Source organism: Crocodylus porosus, unplaced genomic scaffold (assembly GCF_001723895.1).
Source record: "Crocodylus porosus isolate Cpor-Errol unplaced genomic scaffold, CroPor_comp1, whole genome shotgun sequence".
NCBI classification, from domain to species: Eukaryota; Metazoa; Chordata; order Crocodylia; family Crocodylidae; genus Crocodylus; species Crocodylus porosus.
The window spans coordinates 30474096-30491625 of record NW_017728917.1 but is presented as its reverse complement, the minus strand read 5'-3'; the positions used below and the strand labels follow the sequence as shown (position 1 = coordinate 30491625).

At 44.1% G+C, this 17530-nt stretch overlaps 1 protein-coding gene across 1 annotated transcript in view; it reads left to right on the top strand.

Moving 5' to 3' along the window:
* SYN2 (synapsin II) overlaps nucleotides 1-17530 on the top strand; it is a 306075-nt gene that overhangs the window by 240149 nt on the left and 48396 nt on the right. The window contains exon 10 of the mRNA XM_019537021.1: nucleotides 7893-8042. Coding sequence (XP_019392566.1) covers nucleotides 7893-8042 — 150 coding nt within the window. The remainder of the gene's footprint in view (nucleotides 1-7892; nucleotides 8043-17530) is intronic.

The following is a 17530-nucleotide window of genomic DNA, read 5'->3' as shown; positions in this document are numbered from 1 at the left end:
TCACAGATGTGCACCTGGATAATTTTCTCAAAGACCTTCCACAGGACCGAGGTAAGACTAACAGGCCTATAATTTCCTGGGTCCTCCCTTTTTTGAAAATGGGGACCACATTGGCCCTTTTCCAGTCCTATGGCACCTCACCAGAGCACCAGGAGTGCTCGTAAAGCTGTGCCAGAGTTCCCACAATGACCTCTGCTAATTCTCTCAGCACTCTGGGGTGGAGATTGTCAAGACCTGCTGATTGGAACATGTCCAGTCCCACTAGAAGTTTCCTGACTAGGTCCTCTCTGACCCTGGGCCTGAAAATAGTCGTCATAACTATTTTATTAGGAAGGAAAATATAATCCCCAAACATACTATCTGTGAAGAATTCTCACTCTTTAGTCTTAGTTTCTTAGCCTGAGTGCCAGAGCTACCTTTACACTAATGTTTTCTTTAACCCTTGAGGACAATAGTAGCAGAGTACAGTGAAGACCATGGCTCTCTGCCAGCAAGGATTTCATGCCATTCTTGTTATAACTGGTGTTCTCTGAGCAGTCCTGCCAACAATTACTTTCTCAGCAAGGGTAAGTGAGAAAGTACCTTTCATGAGCCAATATGCCTCCAATGTTCTGCCCTTCCTTATTATAGGGGTGCTTACTGTAAGTTATTTGCCACCCATATTTTCCCATCAGGTCCAATTAAATTATAAAAAATTTTGCCTTACAGAATAATGCACCCATTTCCCATATAGATTCCACTCTAGTATAAGGGTTGTCAAAGAATTAGAACAGGCTACCTAGAGAAATTGTGGATCAGGTTTGACAGACACTTGGCTAGGATGGCTTAGTTAGGGATGATTCTACCTTGAGCAAGGGTCTTGACTACATGATCTTCTGAGGTTCCTATAGTCCTATTTTCCCACGATCCTATGGTGGTTGGGCATCCCTGCCCTTGATGACTAGTACCCTTTCCAGATGCTCCGAAGTCTACTCTTCCTTTTTTATTGATTTATTCCCTAGTTCATCATGCATTGGTGTGCATTTCACATCAACCTTTGACTCAGCATTTCTCAGGCTATCTGTTCAACATTTTCCTTGACCGACCACCTAAGAGGAGAGCTTTGAAGACTGTCAAGGGCTGCCCATCCTATGGAGCATTATCAAGGAGAGATGGCCATTTTTGTCATGTTATCTGGCTGGATTCCACATCAATATGCCCGCTGTGCTTACACATTCTCTTTGAAAAACTTAGGGAGTTCTTCCAAACCCTTCCTCTGGGTTCTCTAGAGCAGGAGTACTCAACCTCTTTCTTCCTGAGGGGCCCCCCCCCACCCAGCATGCTATAAAAACTCCACAGCTCAGAGTGTTTCAACAACTGCCAGGCTCCCCAGCCCCACCCGCACAGCCCCAGGTGCAGCAGGCAGGGCTTGGCAGTGGGGAGCCCCAGGACCCCACTCACCTAAGCAGCAGCATGCAGAGCCTTGCCCACCTGCCTGCAGTACCACCTGCAAGATGGAGGCTGCAAGACCAGGTGAGGCAGGCCCTCCCCTGTCCCTTCCTAGGGACTTGCCTCAGCCCTGGGGGGCCAAGGTGACTTCTTCCTGCATAGGGCTGGGCCAAATGGACCCCCTGAAACCTGATAACAACTTGGACCCTCAGGTGAGAACTGCTGCTTTTGAGAGGCCCCCCCTAAGAATAGCCAGATAGCTTCAAAGTATAAAAGACTTAATTGTAAAGTCTTTGTCAGCAAACATGTTGACTGGCAAGACACTGAGCTAGTGCTGACTAGGTTGATGCAGAACAACTGGGGCATTTTCTGGCAGGGCAAATATGATAATAATAAAGCACCCTTGGTCATGGCCTATGAAGCTGAATGCTCTGCAGATTGTCAGCCATGGCTGTGCAAGTGAGTGAAGCACTAGAAAGAAATGCAGCAACTTTTATAACAGTACTGGCTTTAGTGTGATATACGGGGCTGCCAGTTCCCAAAACCTACCAAACTGGTCTGATTTCTTCCAGTTCTTGGATGCCATTACACATGCAGCAGTACCAGCTTTGACACAGTCCTGTCATCCTGTCTCATATTGGAGTCATTCCAGCAGCAAAACAAAGCCACCCAGGATACAGAGAATGATTACTTTGCACTAGTATGATAAAAGGTGGAGGGAGAGAAAAGGTCCAGTGTATTTAAGTAGTTAAGAAAATATCTGCATAAAACTTGTTTTTCAAAAATATGAAAAAGGGAATATTGACTATGAATAAGACTTGATTTTGAAATAAAGGTATAAGAAACAGAGTGAGGTTCATTTTTTTTAAATACTAGTAATGAGAATATTCATAAGGATGTTAAGAATCTCCAAGTCCTCTGATTAAAACTATTATAATGGTTAAGAAAGAGCCCTATGCTCCATCATGGGAAAATAAAATATATTTTTAAAAATATCATGGGACAAGGATTTACATGACAGAGCAACAGCACTATCTGCTTGGTAAATGATAAGAACTTTTAGAAGGCTCTATTCTCCCGATCACAGTGATGAACAATTGTTTATTGTTCTCTTTATTGATATAGCTAAAGGAAAACACCTCAGGAAAAAAAATCCTTGAAAATAATTGAAATGCCTGAATGAGAACCACAAAAGCCAAATAATTGTAAAACAAGTTAGCGTAACTGATTGAATTAAGGATAGTTTTAAAGTTATTGTAGGTAGCAAGTCTTTTTTGTGTCAGGTATATTTTCCTCCTCTCTCAGACTCTTTTTTGAGTGCTTCTCTCTAAACTCAGGGACACATTCTGCATAATCTGAGGACTCCTGATGAATTTCTACCCAAACATTTTAAAATTTGTTTTTGTTCATTCAATTTTTCTGAGTGATAAGATCAAAAATAGAAGGATAGGAGGCCTACAAAAAGTCACTCTGTCCCTTTAAGGGGGAACAGTCAGCCTTGTTGAGAAAGCCCAACCGCAGGGCACTGGGAGTGTCTGAATGAAGGAGTGTCTGACTGGGAACTTAAAACCCCAGGGCTAGGGACAGAAGCTACCCATGAACCGGTTTAAGTGAGAAGAAACTGTTTTAAACCTGTAACAAAACGTAAGTTCAGTGCACATAAGCCAGTTTCCAAATGGCTGAAACCAGTTTGAGATAAACCTTGTTAAATGTAGTATCAGACTTAACTGATTGAGATCAAATCAATTTATGGAACTTCTGTCCCAGACTTCTTCCTGGTTTACATTAAACCAGAGTCCCCCAGCATCCCAGCATGCTCTGCAGCCCTGGGCAGGGCTGTGCTCTTTGATCCAGTGGAGCAGGGCTGGCCCCATCCCTCTGCTTCCTAGCCAGAGAATAGGCAGGGGCAGGGGCATGGCCAGACACTGCCCCCCCCAAGCCAAAGGGGGCAAGGAAAAGGCTTATTCCCTCCTCCCCCCCTTTCTCACTAGCACGGACCTGCCAGGCATTTCTCCACTCACTGCTCCAACAGCACAGATGTAGCCAACCTGGGCAGTAGCTTCATGTGAACTGTCCAGGAGGGGGTTTAATTCCCATTTCCTGTCTCACCCACATGGACCCAAGCTGGAGTCTGCCTAGCACTCCCCCCTCTCTGCAGCAGTGGCAGGGGGAGGGACATGGCCAGAGGCCAGCTGGCATGGCCCCCTGGGGCAGACGGGGCAGGGAAGGGGTTTATTCCCCCTACTATCCTCTCTGCCCCCAGGGGGCTGCAGCCAGGGTCTTCCAGCCTCGACCACCACCTCCGCCAATTGCTCCCTGTACTGGGCGAGCAATGGAATAATGTTCTTCCCTTCCCCCTCCACCAGATGCTGGAGGGAGCAGGGAAATCACCCCTCTCTATGCCCCCAACACCTAAGGGAACCATTCCGACTGGCCTCTGGCCACACCCCCTCCTGCTGTTGGAGTGGCAAGGGTGGGGAGGGACTATGACCCCTGTCATGGTTTCCCAAGGAGTGCATGCCTCTTCCCAGCAGGGACGGAGGAAGAGAGGAAGGGGTTATGCTGCAGGCTGGAACAGAGCAGGCAGAGCTGCTGCAGACTGTCCAGGGCATGCAGTGGCACGAGGGTTTAGAGGAGTGGCCATAGCCCTGCCAAATCCCCTTAGCACCGCCACCACTCACCCTGAACAGTTTGCAGCAGCTGTGACCACCCTGCCTCACCCCGCTTCCACCCATAGCACAGCCCCCACACTGGGAACAGACTTACTCTACCCAGGAAACCATCATGGTCTCTGCCCCTTCACCGCTTCAGTGGCAGGGGCGCAGCTACAGGCCAGCCAACATGGCCCCTTTGGCAAGGGGTCAGGGATGGGGGTTATTTCCCCCCTTCCTCCAGTTTCTGGCAGAGGGGGAAGGGAAGGAGCTCACTCTGCCACTTACCTCATGCAGGAAGTGATCAGCAGAGGCAGCTGTCAGGGCTAGCAGACCCCAGCTTCAGTCCCCCAGGGGTAGTGTGAGTGGAGGGATATAAACGCCCTCCCTGCCCCCTCTGCCTCAAAGGGCCATGCCCGCCAGTGTCTGGCCATGCCCCCATCCCTGCCACTGGAGCAGCGAGGGGGAGTGCTAAGCAGATCCTGACTCCGGTCCATGCTGGTGGGACAGGGAGGGGGGAATTAAACTCCTCCCTGGTCAGTTCACTTGAAGCTATTACCAGGGCTGGCCACACTCCCCCACCCGCCTGCAGCACAGCTTCCCTACAGCCAAGTGTGCACTCTAGTGCCCCCCTGGTGCCTGACCTGAGTCACTGCAGGCATGTGCCTGCATTTCCTGAGTCAAGAGGGAATGTCTATTCACTAGCAAATTAGTTCAATCTGAGTAGACTAACGTGCAAAAATTGAATCAATTCAGGCTCCAGTAACATGCTAGTTTGACCTGCTCCCCAGAATCTGTGTAGATCAGGTGCTTTTTGGCACTTAGCTAAAGCTGATGCTTCTGCTCTATTTTGGCTCTGAGGAGGCTTCACCTGGAGTATTGTGTCCAGTTTGGGTCCCTGCACATCCAGAAAAATGTGGACAGATTAGAAAGAGTTCCGTGGGGGGGAAGAACATGATTAGAGACCTGGGAAACTGAACTAGATGAAAAGCTGAGAGAACTAGGATTATTTAGTATGAAGAAGATGAGACCAAGTGGAGATTTGATCATCTTCAAATACCTGAAGTGTGGTTACAAAGTTTTCTGTGGGCACAGGAGCCAGAACTTGAGCAATAGTCTCAAACTGTACCAAGGAAAATTTAGGTTGGATGTTAAGAAGAACTTTCTCACTATGAAAGTAGTTAAACATTGGAACTGGCTATGCAGAGAGGTTGTGGAATCTCCATCCTTGGGAATTTTTAAGACCAGGTTAGACAGGCACTTGACAAGGATGGCTTAGTCAGAGACAATCCTGCTTTAAGGATTTGGACTAGATGAGTTACTGAGTTTTCTTCCAGTCCTGTTTTTCCATTATTCTATAAAGCCCTATGAGCACCAGCTATATAAAAAAGAATTCAAAGATAAGAAGTTCCTTAGGTTTACTAATAAGTGGTTCCTTAGGATTAACAGGGATAATTCTTGCCTATCTTGCTGGGGCAAGGCAGGCATCAATATGCCGAATACCTAATACCTAAGGCAATTTTTGAAATTCAAAACATTATGTAGCATTAATTGTTCCTGGTGAAAACATTGATAAAATGAGGTAGAAGGTCTGTTAGAAAGGCCTCTAAAAGATGGTCCATGATTTAAAAAAGAACTACTGATTATGGATACCCAAATAGGCACATTAAAAGACCATCTGAAATGCCTCAAAAGACTGCCTGAATAATGGCTCATGTTAGGCATTCAGGCAGTCTTTTGTTTCCAAATAACTTATCACATCCTGGCCAGAATGTCTGTTCTATTTCTGGTAGCCCTCTCCCACTCCCACCTCAAGGACAATGATTTTTTTAGCCAGAAGAAATAATCTGTTGATAACCTGCTGAATACTAATAAATGGGCCATTTGGCACTAATGCAGTACCAATTAGCGTTCCAGTTATAGTAATCTGCCCTAGAGTGAAGGCTGATGTGCCTAGCTCTTGACGCAATATGCACAGAGGCCATGAATTATAGCAAATGTTACATTATATTTAACTCTTCTGATTCTCCATTCCATCGAGAAATCCAGGTTTACATAGGAGTAGAGAGACTGGGTGCTAAACACAGAGCCAATGCATAATAGTCTCATAAGGCATGATCCTGGTGTCCACTGAAAGTCCATTGACTTCAGTGAAATTACTCCTATTTAACACCAAATGAGAGCAGGTTTAAGACTTAAAATGTACTGGCTGCAACTTCCTTTTGCAAAAAATCAGAGCAAGCTCTTCCTGCAGATTTTGCATTTAGCCTTTTCTCAAGGACATGGTGAACTAGGAAACAACCTTAAGAATAAACTGTGTGTGGTAAAAATACAAAAATAGTATTTGGTTTACTGCATTTTTTCCAGCTGCCACTTAAATATGGAATAAATCAAAGGAACATAAGGAATATACTGCTGTGCGGTGAGTACTCGTGGACTTTTGGCCGCATCATAATGGAATTCACAATCTCCACCAAAGGTGTCACAGAGCAACTCTGTGCTCAGGGCACCCATGGCACCTGGAGCAGTGCTGGCTGCCACCAAGCTCATGGCAGCAGTGGCTATTCTTATGCCTCACACATAAAGGTAATGCCTGGTGCTGCTGTTCCATTTGCCCCTTCATTTTTTATACCAATCTCTGCCTCTTCCTTTGTGCAATTGAAATGCACCAATTCTGCTTTTTGCAGACTGAAAAGGAGAGGACTAGGATTCACTCTGCAGGAACAAAACAGTGTAGTTACAGACTTTATTAAATATACAGTATTGCCAGTGCCAAGGCTTAGTTTAATCCACCCAAAATGTTTAACAGCTTGTGTTATTGCCTAGAAGCTTCCAGACAACTCTGATTCACAGCTATAAATCACACAGACCACAGGCCAATGCAGAACAGTTTCTATACAGAAGCATGAAGTGATGGCAATTTCTTAAAAAAACAAATAGTTTTTCTTTACTCTCCCACAGAAATAGCAGCACTTCTGCTCTTTACTTAATCATTCCTTTTCTTGATTTTGAAAGCAAACACAGATATGTGACTGGGTTGTCCAAACTGGACATAGTCTCCAGTATGCAAAATCGGTGTTTTGTCCAGCTATAGAGCAAATAATTACTAAAGCAGGTCACTTAAACTCACACAGTACACAATGTACACAATACACTGTGCGGTATTTCTGATTTGTTTGTGGTAACACTTTGGTCATCAGCACTCCACACTGCAGATAGACTGTCTTAAACGTAAAACCTTACCAATAATAGCTGCACAAATGGCCTTGTTTCAAATTCTACATTAATCACTAAAGACTGATTCTTCCCTTGCATGGGAAAAAAAAATCCAAGAAAAATGCCAAGAAATTAAAATTCAGTGGGTTTTTTTTCCATTGAAGGGTCATGGTTTGAGCCTCACAGTGCTGCAAGGTGGTTGACCCTCCAAAACATAAGTTAGCCCAGTGTTCTTAGGGAAATACTTCAGATCTCAGACTATCCAAAGGGAAGTCTAGATGCTCTTCTGTCAGGAACTATGTTCTTCATGGACTGACCATGCATGGCATCCCTTAAAAAGGTCACCTTTGTGTATACTGGTTTGAGGTTGGGAAGTGATGCTGCTTTGGAGAGTGGTTATTCCCTTGCTCTCAAATCAGAAAACGGGTCTTCTGCAGTCTCAAGGCTGCTGAAGGCATGACGATAGGCTCAATTCCATTCCCTCTGAACACATTTTTTAATGGAACAAATGAGGTGGATGACCTGGCATTTACATACACTGGACATGTGTTTGCTGCAAAGCTAGTTCACTAACTAATCCGCTGTTGTATATTATAGGTTATGGACTGTGCAATGCCTTTGATAGGTGAACATCAGGCTGAAGACAGGCAACATATAACTGAGCTGGTTGTAAGCAAAATGAACCAAACATTATCCAAAACACCTATACCTTCTCCCCAGAGACCCACTGCCACTCAACAGCCTCAGGTATGTAACTTTGTTTTTTTTTAATGCACAGTAAAATGCTCTGTATCAATCTGGGAACAATATTTCACTTGCTTTAAATAATTTAGCATGAGAAATTTCATACAGCTACAACTTCAAGGATTCAAAAACTTCCTAGCATGCAACTCCCAGCAAGAGGATTTATATGCCATAGTCTATGCTGCACACAATTGTCATTTTTTGAAGTCATTGTTTCTGGGAAAACATAAGCATTGGGACGCATAGAAATGAAAGAGACACTGCAGTAGATATCACTTGCCTTGATGTGCCTAGACAAGCGGCCTTAGAAAAGTAGTTTTTTTCTTGAGAACTGCTTTGTGTAAAGCTAATAATGTAATAATATCATTAAACTAATGGGCAAACTAGTAGGAGGGTGGGGGGGAATGCACTGATTCAAAATTAAAATGCACCAGAACTGTTTACTGCATTTGGTAGAGCAGTTTCAGTAAGAGATTGTTTGGGTGAAAATGTTAACTTGCAGTGTTACCAGAAAGAAGCAATATTCCTCTTGTCATACAGGTTCTAATGGCTTGAAGACAGGACTTTGAGTTCCAATCCCGACTTCACCTCAACTTCTCTTATGATCTTGGACAAGTCACTTTGGCTAGCATTCTCTTTCCTTCCTGCTCATCTAAGTGACCAGATTTGGTCATCTGCATGGCATTTTTGGACATCTAAGTGTCAAAAATGCCAGTTATGCCCAGTTAGGAATGCTATTCCTGGCCACAAAGCCTGGGCAAGTATGTGGATAAGGAGGCAGACAATGAGCGCCTTCCTGTCTTTTGCCCATTAGCCAAGTGGCTAGAGAGCTTGTCCAGGATGTTGAAGAGCCTATTCTAATCCCCATCTTTCCCCAGAATGGTATTTAAACTCGCGTCTCTCTGACTTCCCAGCATAACATGCTAACTTCTTTGCCACAGATATCCATTACCCAGTGTAATCTCCAACTCACCTTTTAAACTTACCCCTCTCCAGGTAGCCATAAGAGGGAGGTATGTGGGAGATATGTGAGGTTAGAAAGAAAAAGAAGCCAGAGGTTATGTGGCTCAGTGAAGTGGCTGCTGTTGGGGAAGGGAGGGATCTCTCAGTTCTAGTGTGGACCCTTATGTCCAATGGGGCAGAAATTTCTCAACTGCTCTCCATCCACATTATCCAATGACTATACTGAATGCAAGGGGCAATAGATCCATTTCAAAAGAAGCTGGGTTTTTGGTTGTAGCTGTGTTGGTCAAAGGACATAGGCAGGCAAGGTTCTTTGAGTAGATGTGATATATTTTATTAGACCAACTAAGTAGTTGACAAAAATTTCTTGGAAAGCTTTCAGGAGCAGTCACCCTTCGCTAGGCATGGGGAGCCACTATAACTGTACCCCACAACAGAACCATTACCATTGCTGGATCTTACAGTGGAACCTCCAGAAATATTATATAGCTCATCCCATGCACCAAATGCCCTATGGGAAAATATGTTGGAGAAACCAAACAATAACTGCACACCAGAGTAAATGCACACCAAAAATCTATCAAAGACAAGAATACCCAAGTACCTGTGGGTGCACACTTCTCACAGGACAATCACTTCCTCTCTGATCTTGCAGTTCTAATCCTCAAAGGGAATTTACAAAACATCTTCTATAGACGAGCCTACAAACTTCACTTCATAAATCTACTGGATACAAAAAATACAAACTCAATACAGACATTGGTTTTATGACACATTACAACCTGCCTCACATCTGATTCACCAGGTACCTGCCTGACAGCCTCTTTTCTACCTTGTATTTTATCACTGTACTGTTTCCCTGCTCTCTTTCCCCTCCCCCCTCTGCTTCACCTCTCTGCCTCACCTTTTCTCTTATTAATTCTACCTACTTACATGTTCACTGACATTCTGCCACACTTTTAGCTTTTTTCATTTCTTGGAGTCTCAGAACAGTAGGGGCTCCCTATGCCTGAAGAGGGGTGACTGTGCCCAAAAGCTTGTCAAGAATTGTTTTCCAACTATTATTATTAGCTGGTCTAATAAAATATATCACATCTACTCCAAGAACCTTGCCTTTCAAAAGGAGTGGCAGAGAAGGCACTGAGAAATGCCTACCCTATTGTGTGGTGGTTAAAGTGCCATACTGGGGAGTCAGAAAGAGGCAAAGATACCTCATCTTGGGTGAGGGGAAGCCTAGAATCTAAAAGATGAGAAGGCTGTTTTTCCAAAATATTGGTTGACTACATTTTTGGGCCTTGGATGCCAATAGGGGTCCACACGGGATGTGCATACGCTCTACAAAATGAGATGTTATTTATTTCATCCTTGCCACACTCCCAAGAATTAATTCCTATTCACACCATGTTTTGAAAATGTAAAGTGCCATATAAATGCTAAATATTTTTCCTTCTGGAGTTCACAGGACAGTCAATGGGATTGATCCCAACATCTGTTGAGCAACTGTAGCTTCTATAGATTTCAGTTAATAGACTGAAGTGCATGGTATTACTCAGATTCAGTCCTAAAAAAGCAATTGAGAACTAAACTGTCTAGCTGTACCCAGAGGGTCAGTATTCGTCATCTAAGCAGCAAGCCCATATTGCAGGGCAGGACTTCCCAAACGTACATCAAAAGTCTATTTTTATTCTGAATAGGCCTGAACCCAGGTAAACAGTTTGAAAACAAGTCTGTGGCGCACCTCAAGCAGACCATCTCTTGATGGAGTGGGACTAATTTGCTTTTCAAATGTACCATCATACTTTAAGTTACAAAAAACACTATCCCACATAAAAAAGTGGTGTGGCTTCTATTTATATTATAGCCACTTGAGACCAAATACAAAATTGTTTCAACCACATAACCACACACAATGAAGAAGTTTCCATCCACGTTGACTAAGTCTATTGTAAAGGGCACCAAAAAAGAATAACACAGAAAAAAAAATCTTTACTTTGAAAACACATTTCTTCAGGACCAGTAAGCTTCTAATTCTATACTAAAATGTGGCAAATTCTAATTAAAAAGAGGTGTCAAAGCACCAAAACAAGATGCAACATAAATCAAAAAGTTTTGTAAGATAGATGGATTGAATAAAAAGTGTTTTCAGATTAGTTGGCATTTTTTTCCTCAAGAAAATCATAGGTATTGGTTAGATACCATGCATTAAATTTCAGAGGTATTTGTGCATGCAATTGCTGCCTCTACACAAGTAAATTGGCTGTACTTTATAAGCAAAGTGGGTATTTTCCTATTTACACACTCAAAACTAAAAGTGCAGTCCATCAGCTTACTATTATAGAAATCTTTAAAATATTTCTTTATTAACTGATGCAATTCATGTGGTGTGCATGAAAAGATATCTAGCTTTTAAGAGTGAAACTTTGGATGGGATGATAGAGTAGGAGATTTTGTTAAAGAAATAGCATTCAGTTGTAATAACTGATCTTCCATTCATTTTCTGCTACTGTACTTTAGACCTCTGATAGACATTAAATTAAAGGGGGCACCATCAGCAGATCACCAGCCACAGGAGTCTAGTGGAGCCTTGAAGGGCTGGGAGCGCAGATCATCTGATTGGTACTGGCCACATGTTTAATTTAAGGCATGACGGGATCCAGCCACAAAGTTGTTACACATATTCTGTGTAATAATTTTATAGCTTATTTCCTGTTTTATCATATCATTAACTAAAGGAACATGTGACAAGGTTACCAGTTAAGATATGATTAACCAGTTACTGCAGATTAATCAGTTAAGCACATCTGTAATTGCTGCCATGGGCCTTAGGAGCAGCTATTGGCAAGTGTAGGTTACTGAAGAGTTCAGCCAGAGTTCAGGTTGTTTTTTTGAAACCTGCAAAGGGATAATATTTAAAATAACCCTCTCTTTTTCCATATCCTGTCAAAACTCCTGAGTTAACAGTTGACAAATGCTTTGATGCAACCAAATCCAAACTCCCTTTAAAAAGAAGAGAGAGAAATGGAGTGGTTTTCCTTTTCTGTTATGTATGGTAACTTCAAAATTGCTTGCAGGTTTGCCTCTTAATTAGTCAGGTTTTGCTTTCTTAATAGTTATGTCATAACCTTACCATTTTTCAAGACAAACAAGTTTTGAGTTTCTAGATAAAAAACATCAGGAAAAATAAAACTTTTTAAAAGTCTAAAACTTCAGGTTTTTTAAGCATTTCTTTAACCAAAAAAGAGTGCAAGCCAGTTTTCTCCACTGTGCAGGTCAGCTTTAAACATCTGATCTTGTAAAGCTAATCAGATCAATCAGGTAAGCATAGCTTATCCTACCTTCAGTCGGACAGTTTGCTTATTTTCTAATTTGTTCCTTGGTTCTCTTGAGAAATACAGGCCATTCAGAGGGCCTGAGGGAAAAAAAACCTCTTTCGTGGTCATTGTGAAATAGCATGTAGTCAGTAATTTATTCCAGCTAAAGTGTGTGAATATATGTGTGGTCTGCAAGATTCCAAAATAGATAGTTTTGGTATTATAAACAGCAAAGAAAGAGTCATCTCTATATTTGGCTACTTATTCCACTTTTAAATGAACAGCTTAGTGGAGTCAGTGGTGCAAGTATAGACATGCTGAGTTTTGAATTACAGTACTATCTGTGTTTTTGTTTTAATTATTTATAGTGTGCCCACTACTGCGCCATCTGGGTGCATCATACATAAAAGAAAACTTCAATTTTTAAGCGCCCACAATGGTCAGCAGCACTAACCCTTTCTCAAATAACCACCCACCCACCAGGAAACAAATTGAAAAAGAAGCCTTTGTTTAGAGCCACAATAGCCAAGTCTTTCGCTAAAATGATGCCTGAAGGATAACATGCTCATGCATAGTTGGACTGCCAGAGGAGTGAATTCCAAAGTCAAGGACCTTCCAACACCAGTGTCCTGCCTGGGGTCCTCATGAGTGCAGAATTGGGGAGAATCAGCAAAAAGCTTCAGCTAATATGAGCCATTAAGATAACATGCAGCAGATAAAACTTCAGCCCAGACTCCTTACTGATTCACAATGGTATGCCAGCCTCAGCACAACAGAGTTAATCTGTAAAGAAGACATAGTAGGGCTCATACCTCCTCATGCTACTGTTTTTAATATGATCAACATTGAGAGTATTACCTTTACAGTGCTCTTCCATTCTGGAATTTCATTCCATAATTCACTCTACAGCTTAGATTAGGGACAGGTAACTATTTTGGCTGATGGCCACTTAATGTGCTTTGGTGAGCTGTTGAGGGCTGGAAGTGTGGACCCACCCCTTGACAAGCACACTGCCCTCGGGTCACCATCTTGGGACCAGAAGCCCTGCCCCGCCCCCTCAAGACCTGACCGTTGCCACCTGAAGTCCCTCCCTTTGCCTCTAGAGTACTCTTTTTTGAAAGGGGGTTTCCATCTTGGAATCAGAAATAAAACAAAGTATATAATAAAAATCAAACATCCACAATAACATATTTTAATTTTATTTAAAAAAAAAATTGTCCTGATTTGTGTGTGTTTGTGTGGTATATATAGAGGTGATTGCATAATAGCTCAAGATGAAGTCCTACTCTTGTATATTGGGGGAGGCGTAGGTGGGCATGGGTAGGTGTGGGTGTGGGTGGGTAGGTGGGTATGAGGTTTGTGGGGGGATGTGTGTGTGGAGGAGGATATGGGTGGGTGCAGTGTTTATGGGGTGTTTATGGTGGGGGAGGGTGTGGTTATGGGGTTTTCAGGGGAGAGTTTGAGGGTATGGTGGGATATACATGGGAGCCCCCCGTGTGCGACCCCTGAGCCAGTCAGCACCTGCCCTCACCCTGCAACAGCCCAGAGCCCATGTGCCCTGTGGCACCTCCCCACCACCACCAGCAGAGAGCAGCCCCAGCCCTGTGCCTGCTCTGCATCACCTGGCTGTGGTGCATCCTGACACCCCCAGGGCATGCAGAAGGTATGAAGCAGCTCCACAGCGGGATCATCTTTGTACGCAGCCTAGCAGTGATGGCTCATTCCAGTTGCTGCCCCCAGCCCCATGGTACTGATGGGGACCAGTGCTACACAGCCCTGACCTGCCCCACTCCATGCCTCCTCTGGACTTGCCCACCCAGGCTGAGCAGCAGCTGCACCAGGCTCAGCACAGGGGGAAAGCATCCCCTCCCCTTCAACACTGCTGGACAGTTTTCACTGCAGCCTCCCAAAGCCCACACCATGCCAGGCTGCCCTACATCTCCACCACCGCTGCCTCTGGACTGCCCTGAGTCATTGCTTACCTCTGGGCTGCCCAGTGTGGCAGCAGTGACAGTACAGAACAGCTACAGAGCAGCCCAGAGGGGGCAGTGACAGAGATGCAGGGAAGCCCAGTGTGGCGCAGGCTCCTGACAGCTGCAGCGAGAACTGCCCAGAGGCAGCAAGGGGGAGGGGCAACTTTCACCCCACACCAAGCAGCAGTTTCTGTCCAGTGCTGCTGCTGCTGCTGCTGCTGCTGCTCAGCCCAGACAGGTGAGTCCAGAGGAGGCACAGGATGGGCCAGGTCAGGTCTGTGCAGCATGGCTCCCCGCCAGTCCCAGGGGCAGTAGTGGCAGTGGCAGCCAGAAGGAGCTGCCACCACCCGGGATGCCTAGAAAGGCAGGCTTGCCACAGAGCCTGCCCAACCCTGCTATATGCCCACGGGGCAGCAGGATGCACCAAGGCTGAGTGGCACCTGTGCCAGGAGGGACCAAGGGACCTGCTGTGGGCTAGACAAAGCCTGGCTTAGATAGGCCTATCCAACCATATTGGGATAGCAGCTAGAGGTTGGTTGCTGTATGTAGAGTTTGCCTTTTTTATTCTGCTGCCTCTTTCTCATACCTGAGGAAGGGAACTTGATGTCTGAAAGCTTGTCCAACAGTTCTCCCAATTATATGGTTTGTCCAGTAACAAATATCACTAGAAATTCTTGCCTCTTGTATATTTTTGCTGGACCATCCTGGCTATACCAGCTAGAGCTGTGCAAAATTTCACCAGTTGTTTCATTTTGACGCTGTTTTGACTCATTTTGAGCTTGAAACAGCAAAATTGATACAAAATGAAGGGCTTTGAAACTTCCTTGAAACAAAATGAGGGCAGTTGAAACATTTGGAAAGTTTTGAAACATTTCAAGTTTCAAAGCTGAAGCTGGGCTTGCCTGCGGGGAAACAGAAAGTAAGGAGAGGGAGGAGGAAGAGGTCACATATTTCACAAGTTTTGCTTGTCAGCAGCTTAAGATTCAGTTTCCCAGAAATGCCTGCACCTATCTCCTTGAAAGCTAGCAAGCTTCATGGCCTCAGCAGGGGCTACCATACCTGCAGTTTTCACCCTGCTGTGCTGTAACACACACATGTGATATGAGTTTTGCTTGTCAGCAGCTTGAGGTGCAGTTTCCCAGAAACCCCTGCATTTAACTCCTTGAAAATTGGCAGGCTTCATGCCCTCAGAAGGGGCTATCATCCCTGCTGTTTTCATCCAAATCTGCCAAAAAATAACAAAGTTAAAGGCAGTTTCATGCTTCCCCATTTTAACCTATGGGCGAAACATCAAAACAGAGTCAAAACAGAAACAGCTTCAACTCAGCGAAACAGAATGGTTTTGAAATTAAATGAAACTTGAAATGAAACACTGTCCTGTTGAAATGCTGAAACAGAAGTCTTAATGAAATGGTGCTGTTTTGCACAGCCCTAATATCAACACACAAATACCTTAAGAGTTTCCACCATGCAGAGATGTGAGAAGCCTTGAACTCATGAGAAGCCCAGCTGTAATAATGCTTATAGGATAATTCTAATAAGTCACTTTCAGAACTGTCTCAACAGGATTTTTTTTTCCAATTAACCTTTTGTAGAGAGGCATGCAGAGGATGTGTCTGATTTCCTTGAAAGAGCTCTATATTTTTGGCCAAAATATGTATTTTTTTTACTATTTACATATTTTAAATACAAGTCAAGTTGTCCAGAGATGTCCCTGGGAAAAAAGTTGTAGCATATTTGTATCTTTCATACTTCATGGGTACTTGAAGTGGAACAATGGGTATGGATGTTTGCAGGATCTTGAGACAAGAGAATTTCTCCCGGGAGAAATGCAATTTCTTTTTGCAGCCTTAGAGACATAGAGATGTCATTCCTGTGGCCACATCTATTGGTGGGAAGGATCTCTGTCAAACATTTAGATCAGCAAACTAGAATTTGGACACAAATATTCAAACAGTGCAGATGATTTTATACCAATGTCTCAGAGCCTTTAAATTTGTAATTAAAAAGAAAAAATATGTCAGAGCTGTATAGGTCAAGTAATGATTCCAACTTAAGGGTACTTATGGTACTCAGTGGGTACATCTACATGTACAATTAATTCAAAGCAATAAACTCTGCAGCAGCATGAACCAGAGTAAAAAACTCCTGGGTGCAGCATCTACACAATCACCCAGGACAGCAGTAATCTGAGTCAGGGCAGAGCAGTTTATGCCAAGGCTGACAGGATGGGAGTCATCTCTGGGTTCTGAGTGGTGGTGTTGTGCTGTAGATGGGCTGACTGGGGCAAAAGGGTGCTGAAAGTGCAGAGTCATGTAGCTAGGGGGCAGGCAGAAATCTGGCCCCCTGATGGCTGGGCTGACCAGCCACAATTTATATCTGTGGTCAGCTTCTACACATTTAATCTCAGTTAATTACCCCACCATAAGATACTACTGTCTCCAGTAGTACCTTACACTATCTTATGGTGCCTTAACTAGTTTATTGTGGCCTAACAACATGCATGTGTAGACATTGATGCTTTACTTTGCAGCTAAGGAGGAATATTCTGCACTGGTCTGGTCCTACAGGGAGCAAACCAGGAAAGCCAAGGCTGCAACTGAACTCCAACTTGCTTCGAGTATCAAGGACAATAAAAAGTCCTTTTTCAGATATGTGGGGAGCCAGAGGAAAAGCAAGGGCAACATTGGACCCCTGCTAAACCAGATGGGACAACTGAAAACTGACGAGGAAAAAGCCAACCTTTTAAATGGGTACTTTGCGTCAGTCTTTCATCAGTCCCATGGGACGCCCATGCCCACTATGTGACAGGGAGGTCTCGGTGAAGAAGATTCCCTCCCCTCCATCAATCCTGACCTCATGAAGGAACATTTTGAGAGGCTGGATACCTTCAAGTCAGCTGACCCTGACAATCTACACTCCAGGGTACTCAAGGAGCCAGCAAGCATCATAACCCAACCTCTGGCACGGATCTTTGAGAACTCCTGGCGCTCTGGTGTAGTGCCCAAAGACTGGAAGAAGCCAATGTGGTACCTATCTTCAAGAAAGGGAGGAAAGTGGATCCGGCAAACTATAGGCCTGACCTCTATCCCGGGGAAGGTCTTAGAAAAGTTTATTAAAGAGGCCATCCTTAATGGCCCACACCAACATCCTGAGGGATAGCCAGCATGGGTTTGTTGCAGGTAGGTCTTCATAGTTTCATAGTTTGTAAGGTCGGAAGGGACCTGAGCAGATCATCTAGTCC